This window comes from Polyodon spathula, chromosome 9 (genome assembly GCF_017654505.1).
Source record: "Polyodon spathula isolate WHYD16114869_AA chromosome 9, ASM1765450v1, whole genome shotgun sequence".
Lineage (NCBI taxonomy): Eukaryota > Metazoa > Chordata > Actinopteri > Acipenseriformes > Polyodontidae > Polyodon > Polyodon spathula.
Window position 1 is genome coordinate 47581361 of NC_054542.1, and position 15480 is coordinate 47596840.

Consider the following 15480-nt stretch of genomic DNA (forward strand, 5'->3'; position numbering starts at 1 on the left):
CCAGCGTGATGGAGGAGTGTGGTTGAAATGTGAAAGCGGTGTTACTAGTTAGTGTTTATAAACATCTTGAAAGACTTTGGTAATCCTGCGAATCTGCATAAACCTGCCCGGTGAAGATGTAAGTACAATGTACCGATAGGGTCGCCTAGTCTCTGGTTTTTCTAGTTTAGTTCGATTTGGTTTTGCTGACCAAGTCAGTCTTGTGAGCAGTAGTCTAGTAATGCTGTATGATGATATATAAATGTTCTCGCATTTACAAATGCACATTTAATAATGTTTACTTGTATGTAGTGTCATTGTTTCAACTGAATATCACCCAAACCTGAATACTCGAAATGTAACTACATCGCATTGTGATTTAATCTAGTGAAGAGCATTACACAAAATCAAATGGATTGAACATACCAGGCTGCTGTTTCATAACTAGTATCATCAGTGTGACCAGCTGGAGTGTGTGGTTCAAGGACATTTGGAAGCCCTTTCAGATATTCAGATACGGTGGTGACTGAATTAAGTTTATAAACTGTTTATAGCTGGGTAGTTCTGTCTTCAGTATACCTCGTGTTGTCAATCGTGCTTTTCTGTCGTAATGCTCCTTGCGCAAGTACTTTCTGAGCATCTTTTTAATACCTGTAGCACTACCCTAGAACGAAAATCGATTACAGGGACCGACATCGAAGAGAGAAATATACGTTCAAGAAGAATATGTACTTGTATTATTACTGTTGTTGTTAACGTTAAATGTGTCTCAATGTTCATGTAACGTTTTATACTTAACCTGATGCCAACTTATTGAAAACAATATATGGTTGGATAGTGCCACAGTTGTCCTGGCTGTCAGTACCCTTACGATTAAACTGACACCTCATCACTGCTGTTTTACAGGACAGACTACTGGAAATCACAGCCAAAGAAATTCTGCCAGTACTGCAAGTGCTGGATAGCAGACAACAAGCCTGTAAGAATGTCCATTGTATTAATTGACCCTTGTAAATAATGCAAAGTGAAGTATGCAGTGTCAATGAAATCAGGACATGAGTTATCTTCATTATTATTATTTAAGGCTAGCACTGTGTAACAGGTGCTTTTTAATGTTGTGTTCCTGACCATTACCAGACCAGTATGTAGAAAATGTGCTGTTATAAGTTGCTGTTCACATTGCTTTGTTTGTACTGTTTATTCCTGTTTATATTGTTGTTGTTTTTTAAAGAGTATTGAATTTCACGAACGAGGCAAGAACCACAAGGAGAATGTTCACGCCAAGATCAGTGAGGTATGTTTAATCTTTCAAGTCCTTTGTTTTATTTCTGGTGAATATGGGCACCAGGATGATCAGTTTGTGCTGGTATTCTGTCTGTGTTGTGCAATGAATTCGATTGTAGTGAGAAGATCTGCAGCCTGTTTTTTGTTCTAGTCAGCACTGATAGAAATGGTGACACTTCCAATGTGTCTGCTAACCTAAGGAGCAGGTTCAATTGTACAGATACTTGTTCAAATAATTCAAATACATGGGTTAGCTATTTAATTATCACTGAACCTCTCTTGTCCTACACAATATTTCAAAGCTAAGGTGTAACCACGGTTTTCTGTAGTGGTAAGTGCCCCTAATTATGTGCCAAATCTTAATGTGTACTCTGCCAAAGGGAAGAACTCCTAACCCTATTGTTCAATATGCCAAAGGGAAGAACTACACATACATGATGGGAGTGTAACACATCCACAATTTCAACAAACAAAAATAATTTGGTCAAACATTTATTTTACTGCATCGATATGTAATTACTGTACATAAGTATTGTTCTGGCAGTCAGTTTGGCTCAGTATGCCTGGTACCTGTCCGTTTATTTTTTTTTTTCATGTAAAAACTGGCCTTACTGTAGATGGCACTGTTGCACAAAACAACCATTTTATTTACCCTATATCCAGAATTTAAGTATCATGCTTGATTTTTGTTATGTGGTCATGTACTTCAGAAGAGATAAGGTCACAAGTTTGTAAATGTGCCTGTTTTTATAAATAAGCAGGCACTCTCTCTCACACACACACACACACTTCATGCACATGACATTATAACCTGTGTGTGCAGATTAAGAAGAAGAGCATGGACAAAGCTAAGCAGGAGGATCGCATGTCAAAAGAGTTCGCAGCGATGGAGGAGGCGGCTCTGAAAGCTTATCAGGAAGATCTGAAGAGATTAGGAGCTGATTCAGGTAAACACACTCGGGTTACAGTGCTGGCTTATTAAATTCAAGGACACGGGTAGTTGTTAAAAACTTTACCTTGTATTGAAATATTGGAAAGTATATTGTGATGTGTTGATTTCACGTAAAAAACAAACCCTAATAATCATACCGATGGCTCAAATTGTGTATTTACAGCATGAAGAATATGTATTTAAAACATTTAGTGGCATTGATCCTTTTTGTGAAGTTTCTTGTGTTTTTTTTTTTTTTTTAACCTTTTAAAATACGTTAGGTGTTACTACCCTTGTAGTTTAAGTGATTTTGCAAACATGTATGTAACTACCATGATACTGAAGTCTAGTCAATAGATGTTAACAGCAGGATACTGTTGCATTTTAAAACATTATTTAATATCCAGCCCTGTCGGGTTATTTACATCAAAATATAATACAAACACATGCTCAAGAAACACACTTAAATGATCTGAATGTAGATCAACCATTGTTCAGATCTGTTGAATTTATCCCATTATCTGTTAACATCTACTTATAACAACAGTTTATTCAACCAGTAAGTAATAGCACTTAAAGCTGTTACAGATCACCCCTCAGTGTTAACAAGAAATGCATTCCTTTACCGGGTCCATATATCAGTGGTATGTTCTTCAACATTTTTTAAATAGTTCTTAAATATATTCTAAAGGCTGACTGGTTGGTTTACTCTTTCTTGCAGTCGTCACAATGTAACACAAATAACTCAATTTATTAAAAAAAAAATGGTTGTATCTTCAGAAACAGGCCCTGTTCGTCCGTTTATAAATATTTCCATGGGAATTTCAGCTGTTTTGTCGTCCACTTTACCTTAAGCACTTTCTGTTGTGGATGAATCTCTTTTTATTGTAAATTCTATTTTAGCATCATCCACGCCATCATCTACAGCAATTCCAAGACAAAAGGCAAGAAAGAAAGTTTCAGCAGTAGACACTGAGGGAGCAGGCGTCTGGGTGGAGGGAGTCACTGAAGATTTCAACACATACTACTACAACACAGCAACTGGAGGTAGGCTGTCCTGTTTAACTAGCTGTCTATTCAATGTTGATTATGCTCAGTGGACTTACAGTTCTATGACTGGATTTGCATTTACTTGGCCCCTATTTTTAAAAAGGAGAAAAAAACACTTATGTTTCTACAACTCTATACCAAAACGTCATATAATTGAAGATCTTAAGCAGCGTTCTTTTTTTGTTTGTTATTTGGTGACATTAATATGGAATGTTCTCCATTTTAGAAAACGGGAGAAACAGTGGAGAAATCACTTTGAAAAATATGCTTTATATTGATTGCTTTTTAAAAAGTAGAACCCGATCGAAACACATTGCTGCTGCTGCTGATGTTGCATTAGTTGACCTGTCAAACTGTAATATAGAACTTACTGTTTCTCTCAATTGTAGAATCACGATGGGACAAACCTGATGGGTTTCAGGAAAGATCTTCTAGAGAAACTGAACAGGTGACCTAATGATTCCCAGCTGTACAGCACCTTGCATGTGGATGAAGCAGAGGGAGAGGTGACCCAATGATTCCCTGCTGTACAGCGCCTTGCATGTGTATGAAGTAGAGGGAGAGGTGACCCAATGATTCCCTGCTGTACAGCACCTTGCATGTGTATGAAGCAAAGAGGTGACCCAATGATTCCCTGCTGTACAGCACCTTGCATGTGTATGAAGTAGAGGGAGAGGTGACCCAGTGGTTCCCTGCTGTACAGCACCTTGCATGTGTATGAAGCAGAGAGGTGACCCAATGATTCCCTGCTGTACAGCACCTTGCATGTGTATGAAGCAGAGGGAGAGGTGACCCAATGATTCCCTGCTGTACTTCACCTTGCATGTGTATGAAGTAGAGGGAGAGGTGACCCAATGATTCCCTGCTGTACAGCACCTTGCATGTGTATGAAGCAGAGAGGTGACCCAATGATTCCCTGCTGTACAGCACCTTGCATGTGTATGAAGCAGAGGGAGAGGTGACCCAATGATTCCCTGCTGTACAGCACCTTGCATGTGTATGAAGCAAAGAGGTGACCCAATGATTCCCTGCTGTACAGCACCTTGCATGTGTATGAAGTAGAGGGAGAGGTGACCCAATGATTCCCTGCTGTACAGCACCTTGCATGTGTATGAAGTAGAGGGAGAGGTGACCCAATGATTCCCTGCTGTACAGCACCTTGCATGTGTATGAAGCAAAGAGGTGACACAATGATTCCCTGCTGTACAGCACCTTGCATGTGTATGAAGTAGAGGGAGAGGTGACCCAATGATTCCCTGCTGTACAGCACCTTGCATGTGTATGAAGCAGGGGGGGGTTGCATTTTTTTTTTATCCAGGGTGAATGTTTTTGTTGTTAGTGCAGGAGAACGGAAATAGGAAACCTGTACAAGCAAAAGGTACAGTTGGGAACCTCAAACAGTGAGTCAAAGGTACAGTTCAGAACCTCAAACAGTGAGTCAAAGGTACAGTTCAGAACCTCAAACAGTGAGTCAAAGGTACAGTTCAGAACCTCAAACAGTGAGTCAAAGGTACAGTTCAGAACCTCAAACAGTGAGTCAAAGGTACAGTTCAGAACCTCAAACAGTGAGTCAAAGGTACAGTTCAGAACCTCAGACAGGGAGTCAAAGATACAGTTCAGAACCTCAAACAGTGAGTCAAAGGTACAGTTCAGAACCTCAGACAATGAGTAGTGACTGGGATAACACCGCTGTGTGTCGTCGTCCCTCTATAGATCTACAGCTATAGTCAAAAGTTTTGCATCACATAGAATTTTATGATTGAGACATCATTAAAAACATTATGTAATCAAGGAAACTACCAAATAATATCATGAAAGTCTACCGGAAGCCACAATATTACAGTATTTCATGTTAGATTTTTAAATGTTACATTTTTCAGTCTTTCATTAAGTATATGGAAAACTACAAAGCAGTTTGTAATTCAATATGTTAATATAACATTATTCAGCAGGTTTCATTCGACTTTATGAAGCAAAATAAGTTCATTCTATAGGTTGATGCAAAACTTGTGGCCATAGCTGTAGATAGGTGTAGAAAGAGTGATTATTTGTAAATTCTTTAACAAATAAGCAATGAAAAATACATTGCCCTGTTCTATTAATGATTTAAATCACTCTTTTGGTGGTTAATAAATCCATTAATGAAGATGACATTCTCTCTTTAGAAATCAGCAAGCAGCCCCTGGGTTGAAGCTGTCAGTGCAGAGGGTTACACCTACTATTATAACACAGTAACGGGAGGTAGGTACCAGACAGCTGAACCCGGTTCAAGAAGGAGATAATAACAGTCACTTTGGGAATTCGATGTATGAACCCAAAGCTCTTTGGTGTAATTACAACAGCAGGTTGTTGTTTATTTGTACATGGCTGTTAATATTTGATGTGGACACTTTGCAGTCTTGCCACCTTTGAACATTCTGTATTCCAAAACATCTGGAGTTCGATCTGATGGCAGGTAACAATCTGAATCCAAGAATATTCGTTTTACTGCCAGTTCCTTAATCAATGTAACCACACCTCTATCGTGAAGTGAAGTGTTCAGGTACAAGCATCAACTAATAAACTAAACAGTAGCAAAGTAATAATCAGTGTGGAGGCTGGGAATAAATGAGACATGTACATAGCCTGTTTGTGTCCTGTTAGTATAACAGACTCAATAAACATTCCAGAAGTGCCACAATTTTCAGTTTGACAAGTTATTAGATTCTCTCATGATTTAAAGGCAGAAGTATTCTAATCCCTTTGTTTTTCACAGAGTCAAAGTGGGAGAATCCTGAGGACTCGGTCACTCCGCCTGGTGTAGCCCAGGATGAAGCCAGTGGGGACAGTGCAGAGAGTGTGGAGCCTCCCTCCCTGGAGCCAGACTCTGAATCAGCAGAGCACAGTACTGAAGAGGGGGGCGGGGCAGAGCCTGCAGCTCAGAACACTGAGGAAGAGGGCGGGGCAGAGTCTGCAGCTCAGAACACTGATGAGGGAGGCGGGGCAGAGCCTGCAGCTCAGAACACTGAGGAGGGGGGCGGGGCAGAACCTGCAGCGCTGGGAGAAGCACAGAAGCACAAGATCAGCTTCAGAGTAAGCAGCTTCATGGTTCAGTGTCGAAGTAGAATTTCTGCTTGGAAATGCAGACACTGAAAGGCAGTATTGACCTGACAATACAAAACTATTAAATTGCCAATCTGTTTTGGTAAATTTGCCAAACCTGTATATACAGCTGTGGCAAAAAGGTTTTGGATCATCTACAATTTTAGGAAAAAAAAAAAAAATGAACTTAATCTGGATATTTTATTTAACATGTAATCAAAGAAACTACAAAATTATATTGCAAAAGTCTACCGGAAGCCATAATAGTAGTACAGTATTTCACGTTAGATTCTGAGTGAGGAGAGTTCATGTCGGTTGATTCATGACAGATTAGACAATCAGCTGGGTACTTTTCAGGCTAAAATAAACATTATTACTAAAGATGTTACTGCTGGCTGCCCTCTTAATACAATAATGCTAGGTCCTATTTATTGTATTGCTTCTCATATAATGAATGTTTATCACATCATTTGTGACACAGTCCTGTGAGTGATTGTGTAATATGTAATCTGTGCATACATTCTATTCATTTTAGTGGAAAAGTCAGACTGAAGAGAAAAGCAATCTCTCTGAGGAGAACAGCAAATCCAAGGAAAAGGAGGAAACCAAGGAAGAGACCTTCTCCCCTGAGGCAGAGGAGGAGAGCAAGGTCAAGAGAAAGCAGAAGAGCAATCCGTACGGAGTCTGGGAACAAATCCAGGAGGAGGAGGACCCATAGTGAGTTAACTGACTGATGGCATAGCCTGCAGTGTAGCAACCAGCATGCCAGTCTGAGGTCTGCTAATGAGTGTGCAGCGGGCTTGGTGACTCGTTACACCACCGTGATGTAGTATCCTCGTTAGGCAGTACAGCAATCGTTTCCCTGAACAGTCTTTCTCTCTATTCCCCACAGTAAGCAAGTGGACATGCAGTTGCCTCAAGTGGAATCCTGTCCATCAGGGCCCGACATTCCTCAGGAGCCCAAAGTGAAGTTTAAAGAGAGAACCATCACCTCCCTGGGAGAGGAGACAGGGGAAGCAGTGGCCTTCAAAAAGAGAAAGCTCGAAAACGGCAAATCTAGAAACCTCAGGCAGCGCCGAACGGATGAGTAATCTCCTTTCATCAAACTAGAGACTTGAGCAGGAAGGGTGCCGACAGTTTTAACTGCATGGAGAGAAGCTTTCTGTTTTAAGAAAAAAATAAAAGTGTGCACATCAGCTTGAGCAGTAAACAGCTGGTCTGCTGTATGAGTTCCTTACATTTCCGTGGGATCTGTAAATATAAATGTGTATTTGCTTAATTAGGTGGTTTTGTGATGTGGTGCTTGAGGGCTGCAACAGAAGAATCTTTTATTTTATTTTATTATTTACAGTTTTAAAATAAAAATACCCACAGGTTTAGTCTGTTTTTTTTCTTGTTGGTATGCTTCACTTGCTTACTTGACATGATCAAGTGAAACTATCCAGTATATAAATGTTCACTGTCTGGAAGGAAAAAATAAATCTTTCTCTACTGGATCCTTTTTTTTTTTCCAGATTTTGGGATTGTGTATTGTTTATGGAGTCTGTAAATTTTATATGCATCTGTGAAAGAATTTGATACAGGCACCAAATGTATGAATTCACAGCCGCAAAATAATTAAAAAATCTGTTCTATGTTTTTGTTTAAGTGCAATTTTATATTAAGAGGATCTGTACACTGAAGATATGACTGAACAGTGCCTTCCATTCTTCTGTTCTGTCACAATACTGTACTGTAGTGTCCACCTTGACCATCTCATGAGAAGTTAGTACAAGGTCATAGTTTGACAAATGAAGCCATAAAAGCATATATTGTAGGTTGCAAAATATGAGAAAATAATATTTGTTTTATTAGTATTTCAAAAGCCCCAACAAAATGCAAAATGTGCTGATGTGTTATATCCTTTCCATTCTATTATGAATCCTCAACATTGATATAATTAGCAAGATAATCCCACTTGAGAGTTTTGGCATTGTTCACTTTTAAATACGTTTTTTAACCCTCTCCTCAGACTGAAGGTTTTCTAGAATAAAGCAGGCTCTCGGAACACAAGAGAATGACCGTAGTGCTTTTGAAGTAGTGTAAATAATGTAGGTGGATGGACAAACAAATAAGAAACATGTTGAAAACAAGAACGATCCAGTCAAGCATATATGCAGTCTGTGAAGACAGCTTTGGATTACTGTTTAGAAATTAGAAAAATAAGTAATTTATACAGAAAACATTAAAAAAAGAGATTAAAGGGAACAAGGTTCAAACTATGATAAATGTCATTATTTGACAGCAACTCTTTTTTTTTTTTTTTTTTTTTTTTTATTGGAACTTCTTGCTATGACAATTGAAACATTACACCGAGCTCAGTGTAGGAAGCATCCTTTCTTAAGCATCCTCTGCAGCTAAGGTGTTAGTTCATGCATCCCTCTTCTTGTCTGGAAAGTAGCATGAAAAATGCAATGTCAATGTATTATCTGGACCTGGACATTGTTGCACAATGATTAAATGTATATGTATTGTCCACAGACAACAGCCAGCTCAAATGGTTCGTATGACTGGTCCGATTCATTAACCAGAAGCACAGCTTGACATTAGGTTCTCCTGAGCCAGATCATTGCATCAGATAAAATCTTAGAAGAGTGCTACAGAATACCATTTTAAAATATGAAATTTAAAAGGATGTACTGTCTGAATCTCTGACTCACCTTGTCCTGGTGTATGTTTGGTCTTGGGTCTATTTGGATCTCTGCTACTCTATCAGTATATCTGGCATGGTCGGAGCGAAGCAAATTAGATGCCTATTAATCAATAAAGCGGGGCGGGTGAAGTGAGGATTAGAAGAGAATTACTATTTTACTGTGAAAGAAATGCATGTTAACCTTTTTCAGGGAAGGACAATTTTATCAAATGGGGTTGTGCAGGTCTGCCCAGCCTGTCACGTCTTTTGAAATGACACCTTTATATGAGTTTCAACAACAACTGACTTTTACTGCATTTGAACCATAAGAGGCTTTATATGTCAAAGCCATCAAAGCCCATGGAGCAAAACTAGGGTCTGTGATACAATGGCTGAGTATTCTCAACAGTTACATAAAATACACTACCAGCAAAACAAACCAACGAATGAGATGTAGAATAGATTCCTCTATGCAGGGCTGCTGGAGTCAGCTTCGGAGGTGAGAATCCGGGGGTTTAAAAGTCAAGCTGAAAGGTAAAGATAAAGTGACATAGCGCTAGTTCCACACATTGGTTAACAGGAGCACGCGTTCCACAATACGGATGGTGCTTTGTGCCCAGTAGTCTCAAACTCATTAACAGAATGTATTAGCAAGAGGACCTACAGTATGCATATTTATTTTCAGTCAATACACACAAATAAAGTTCATAATATATATTTCTAAAGTTAAATGATGTAATTGATATTAAATGACAAATAGGATATACATGCATAGAATTTTATAGCCTATAGATATACCATATAATTACAAATATTTACCCTATACAGCTGTCCACATTTACAGTGATCTACTGAATATTTCCATGTTAGTTTAAGATATTTTAAAGAAGACTCTACTGGGTTGTCTATTCTAGTCTAGTCACTTACAGGGTTTTTTTACTTGCATCCTTCCAGAAGTTGAGTAAAATCTCAGCAAATGTGTCATTTTCCTTGAAGCCGTCATACGCCTATTTTAATTTTCAGCCAATCCAAAAAACAAAACAAAGCACCAGAATTTAGTAAGATGTAGCCCTATATAGCTATGACCTCACAATAGATAAATCAAACCTGCCAGTATCAGCAATTATTTATATTCCTGGCAACAGTTGCTATGGAAACATTTCCCAGGAACTGTTGTAGTCAGAGTTCCACTTCAGCTTTAAGCATTAGATTTTAAATTCTAAAAAAGATTCTAAAAAGAAGTATTAAAAAAAATACACAGCATAGGCTGATTTTTTCATTCAACAGTCTTGTGAGCTGTCCAGACAGCTGCTTGTTGTAAAGGACATTGATTGGTATTTAATTGAAGGTCCCAAGCGTGATGAGGAAAGACACTCCTGGTACACAAGCAATGTGAAACTGGGGTTTATGTTCATGTCATTTAAGACCACAGACGACTTCTGTTATGGGTTACGTGTTCCGTGTACTGTGTGGAGTGCTGTCACACACAGCACACTGAAGACAAGCTATCAGAATCCCATGTGTTCTGTGGATAGCGAAGATCCTGCAGCAGTTGTCATTGAAGAGGAAGAGATGAACTCCAGTGTCTCAGCTAAATGCTCAGCTTAACAAAAATGGATAAATCAAAGCTTGCATAAAACTGGGCCAGCTTCTGCTGCAGCTTGGGTCTTAATAGAAATGCACCCCTCTATGTGTTACATTGAACTGTACTGGGGTTATTATAAGCACAAGCATTTAAAAGTTTGACCGAGAGTGTCATTGTGTGCTCAGTGTTATTCAATAGAACACTCTTATTTCAAATCCTTCCACAGCAACTGGGTGATATAAAAGCTTTAGGTTCCTCTGACCTCACAGTCACACACTTCAATGGGAACACACTACTGGCGCCACCTTGTTTAAACGCATGCTAGAATAACCTAGAACAAGGTCTGTTTGTGTCACACATGCTCAGCTTTAAAGACCATAAAAAAAGAGATTGTACACAGGCTACATTATGACTTCCAGACAGAATACATTTCCCTGCCCCAGAACCAGAGTGATTGTACACCATCTCAGCTTTTTTAATGTGTAGTCTTCATGTTTCATTTGTTATGCACATCCCTAAGTGAAATAAATGTGAGGACGGCTACAGCAAGAAAGATCCCTGATTGACTTGAGTTTTGTTTTGTTGGGGTCAACCGGCATTAGTACATGAAGTCAGTTTCTAGGGAGCTGTACGCCTCTGCCACCCATGCATGACAGGGTATGTAAAAGTAGCTTGCAACTTTAATGAATGTTCTTAATTGTTAACAGAGTGGATATTTGTTGTAGTTACAGCATGGTGACAGTGAGTTTATATAACGGCAGCTTTCCCTTTTCGCATTTCTTCCAGTATTCTTCCCAGCTGTGCTTGCTGAGTAGCTCCTCATCTGTGAGTATGCTGACATTTCAATATGCTTTTGCTAGTTGAATATAGCTGAATGCAGTTCCTGGTTAAGGGGTTGAAATTCTACCTAGCTGTGATCATTATACACAGCCCCAGGGAATCCCTTGCAGGGACCACAATGACAAACACCTTAGAGTAGTGTTTTCAATCTGTGGTACGCGTACCAGTACTGGTGCGTGACAGGCTTGCAACTGGTGCACACTGGCAGGTGTTCTTTATGACGATATGATTCCTCAACCACAATACTCCCTCAAATGTATCAATCTTTTTGTACCAATGAGAAATGAGAAATTATGATGAGAGGTATTTGTTGTGAACTTTCAAAGTTACCAATAGGGAACCAAAGCAGCCATTCTGTGCTGTTAATTGTGGTGAACTCCTCTTTTCAAATAATGAGATGATGCCGTCACATTTTCAGTGTGAAAACAAGTTGTTCTGGGGTAGGTCTGTGTTTTACAACAGCCGTTTAAGATTGCACATCGCTACTGGTACACCTGGTGGTCCCTGTTGGAAACATTGGTACAGGAGATGAGAAGCTTGAAAACCATTGCCTTAGACTACAATCACATTTACAAAAAATTAACAACCATGGTAATAAATCATTATTATCAAGTCTCCCTTCAAATGCAATATCACATGGCTAAATCTGATGCATCAAGAACTATAGGATACATTGCGGGGGGCATTTTTGAAATAAACGTTAGTGTATTGCAAATCCAGATTAGGACTGATGCTTTATACCCAACTCCCTGCACCCTATCATACTCCAGCGCACATGGTGTCTTTATACAGGTGATCTGTAGTTCTAGGATTTAAATAAGTACCAGATCTGCAATTCTGCATGAACTACTATTTATTTATTTATTTTTTTTCAACAGCAAATCCAGAAACAGTAATAATTTGGAGATTTTTTTTGAAATGCCAAACAAAGCACAAGAGGTAGGTAAGCCATTATAAACAGTAAAATATATTCTGGATTAATTTACTCCACAAAATAAAAATAAAAAATCAGCTGGGAGTTAAAGTTTACGCTGTGGTTAGAGATCTGAACAGGGGCTCAGCATTGCTTGTGTTCATGACAGGAGGGACGCTGTTGTTAAGGTACTTCAGCGTAATTAAATGAATAGCTTTTACTTACTAAACTCCCCAGAATATCGTTATTGTATATAGAAACCAACATTATGTTTATAAAAAAATATGTATTTCAAATGATGTGTGTCATTTTTGTACCATAGGATGCAGTCATTAATCTCAAATCTATACAAGATATTGCCAAGCAGCTGGGGTTCGAATGGACCATCATTGCTTATGAGCTGGGTCTCACCAGGGCAGAAGTGAGGCAGTTCCATGCTGGTGCACATGAGAAGAAAGGCCAGGCTCAGAAGATGCTGGAATACTGGTACTGTGCTGCTGGAATCACTCATTCTTTACCACTGGACACAAATACTGACAGTTTCTTTACTTATCCTTTGACGTCGATCTCTTACTTTCTGTAAAACGTTCCTGCAAAACGTAGCACCTTCTGGGAAAAGACTGTATACATATCATAATGAATAAGTGAAAGCATCTCAGTGAACATCATCACTGAAATGAAGATAGAAGGGTTTGCAGTAGCACATAAAAACAAATTATTGGGAATAAAATACATATATATGTGTGTGTGTGTGTGTGTAAACTCACGTTATCTCAGTAAAGAGAACACAAGAGTACCGAATACTGAAATGTATTTTAAAATGGTTAACCTGCCAAACTGAAAAACAAAAAAAAATAGTGTGGTCCATTTGAAATGCGGATTTAGAAGGCTTTTAATATTTAACATATTGTACACGCTGCACTTCCTTCTGTGTTGGGTGTATATTAAGTTCTTTTAAACTACAGTATTCCCTTCACTTGCACCAGTATTAGAGAAGGCTGTTTTTTTGTTTTTTGTTGCTGATACAATGAAAACATGTGTGTAGCCTGCTGATAGCGTGCGCCACGCCTTACTCCCTGGCAACCGCCTACCAGAAATAGTTTAGTTTCAGTTCCATTTCATTTTTCTTTTCACCCCACCCCCCCCAGGTATGAGAGATCGTGGAACAAACTGAACAAAACCAAACTTCTGCAGGATGCTCTGGAGCGGGCCGGCCGGAAGGACCTGGCTGATAAACTGCGATGCCTGCACTGGGGCCACCAGAAACTCAGTAACAGAGTGGAGCTCCCCTCAGCATTCCCCTTCCTCATCACTGTGCACAAAACCATCAACAACAGGGAGGGGCTCAAGAGGATCAACGAGCTGAGCCGCAAGCACACTTAGACCATCAGCACTCCTACCCTGGCCATGTGTAGAGTCCCAGTGTGTCAGCTGTCACCACATTCTGCAATATATCTGCTACCGCTTTGCCATAGATCAATGGATTAGACCCCTTTGTCTTTAATAAGAAGAGCACCCTTTTTAACTGTTATTGATGTTAACAATTAAAAAAAGTCAATGATTTAGCATTGGAGAAAATGTTTAAAAGTAGCAAAGCTAATAGGTTTGAATCTGTCTTATAGGCTACAAGCAAATTATGGGATTTTTTTTTTATTATTATTTTTTATCTAATAGAACCACTCACAAAAACACCACACAATTTACCATTATTCTACAGTTTGTATTGGAGACAAAAAAAAGCAATATAAAGAAGGGTCTATTGGCAATGAGAGAAAGCACACAGTTCTGTGCTTCACTGATAAGGCATGACTTACTTAACTAGCTAATAACATAATTCATATACACAACAGATGCTTTTGAAAATTCAAGTAATGTAAATAATGTGCTAATCACACTGCACTGTTGAAATAATAAGTAATGTGTTTAGTGTTCCTGGCCTTTTCCATGTAGGTTTGCACTAATAACAATACTGGTGCTGCTGGTGGCTGATTTAGGGCACTCCTCATGCCCCACCATGGTGTTGAAAGACACTGTGCAGGCTGAGGTTCCTCCTTTCCTTTGGGGTTGCAAGTTAAACCAAAGTTCTGTTTAAACTGGGACTGTTGAAAGAGGCATTTTTGGCACCATCTGGTGGTTAAATATAACATTGCAATTTCACTATTAATAAATACAGAATAAGGTATTAATACTGTACATCTCTTAACCCTTTGTCGTTTTTCTGATATTGTTATACTGTAGTGTCAACTTAATTATTGGTTAGCCAATTGCCATTAAAGTCATTAAATGTCCAAGGGAAAGTTAGATCCAAGAGCTTATTTTTGTTGAACTTCAGCAGGACAGCAGAAGCCTGTGTTTTCTGTTCAATGGCATGTGCTTTACACACATTCACAGCCCACCAAAGCAGGGTTGTTTGTTAACTCTGGATCAAACCCAAACTAGCTGATTCCCATATCTGTAGATTTCAGCATGTTACCAAAGCAACGGCAGAACATGTGAGGCCAGAAACCAGCATGAAAAACAAGCAAGACTCCGTGAACAATGGGCTGGCCACTGTGCACCCGTCGGTCTTGCACACCTCTGCTAATTTAAATAAATACAAGTGCAGAGCTGTAATCAAGAACAGTGGCGGCAGAACTTCCTACCAAATGTGATTAAACAAGAGTGATTTCTGGTTTTTTTTTCTGTTTTAAGTAAATCAGGAACAAAACCCTACTAACATATTTTAAACAAATATTAAATAAACTGCTTCAAATCGTTCTTTCACTCATCAAGAGTTCGCAGTGACATCATTTCAATACTCCTATTTAATACAAAGCATGGCTGTGTTTGAGAGGTACAAAGAGGTGTTCACGAGGCAGGTTACTCTGGGCACAAAAGCTACATAACTTTGTATTTTCAAATCAAGCCCAGTCATCTTCAGTGCTACAACCTGGGCACGTAAAGTGCACTACTCAAAAAAAATGAAAGGAGCAAAGATGAAATCTGGCATAAATAACACTGTGAACATATACCGAAACATACCTATAGGCATTTTGATTGCATGGGTCCCCTGTTCAGATGGGTGTCCCTGATATTATGCACATAACAAAACGAATATACTCTATCTGTTCATATCAGGGTGTAAAGACTCCTCCCTTGAAATTCTC

At 39.0% G+C, this 15480-nt stretch overlaps 2 protein-coding genes across 2 annotated transcripts; both read left to right on the forward strand.

Moving 5' to 3' along the window:
- wbp4 (WW domain binding protein 4) lies at positions 1-7961 on the forward strand. Its single transcript, XM_041259800.1, has 10 exons — positions 1-118; positions 886-958; positions 1211-1273; positions 2087-2210; positions 3098-3241; positions 3634-3692; positions 5410-5485; positions 6000-6316; positions 6861-7042; positions 7218-7961. Coding segments are annotated over exons 1-10 (1239 nt in total). The 5' UTR covers positions 1-116; the 3' UTR covers positions 7417-7961.
- Positions 7962-11264: 3303 nt separating this feature from the next.
- On the forward strand, positions 11265-14813 carry wu:fc50b12 (uncharacterized protein LOC103911624 homolog). The gene is made up of 4 exons (XM_041259802.1): positions 11265-11406; positions 12300-12360; positions 12657-12820; positions 13483-14813. Exons 2-4 carry the CDS (start codon positions 12340-12342, stop codon positions 13715-13717), a joined length of 420 nt encoding a protein of 139 aa, XP_041115736.1. The 5' UTR covers positions 11265-11406; positions 12300-12339; the 3' UTR covers positions 13718-14813.
- Positions 14814-15480: the final 667 nt, after the last annotated feature.

What these genes read in the sequence shown, in the direction of transcription:
- wu:fc50b12 (XM_041259802.1), top strand. Translation starts at nt 12,340, where the DNA reads ATGCCAAACAAAGCACAAGAG. An exon ending in TGCCAAACAAAGCACAAGAG is followed by an intron (nt 12,361 to 12,656) that starts GTAGGTAAGCCA and finishes TTTGTACCATAG; the next exon opens with GATGCAGTCATTAATCTCAA. An exon ending in CAGAAGATGCTGGAATACTG is followed by an intron (nt 12,821 to 13,482) that starts GTACTGTGCTGC and finishes CACCCCCCCCAG; the next exon opens with GTATGAGAGATCGTGGAACA.
- wbp4 (XM_041259800.1), top strand. An exon ending in CTACAACACAGCAACTGGAG is followed by an intron (nt 3,242 to 3,633) that starts GTAGGCTGTCCT and finishes TCTCAATTGTAG; the next exon opens with AATCACGATGGGACAAACCT. An exon ending in CAGGAGGAGGAGGACCCATA is followed by an intron (nt 7,043 to 7,217) that starts GTGAGTTAACTG and finishes TATTCCCCACAG; the next exon opens with TAAGCAAGTGGACATGCAGT.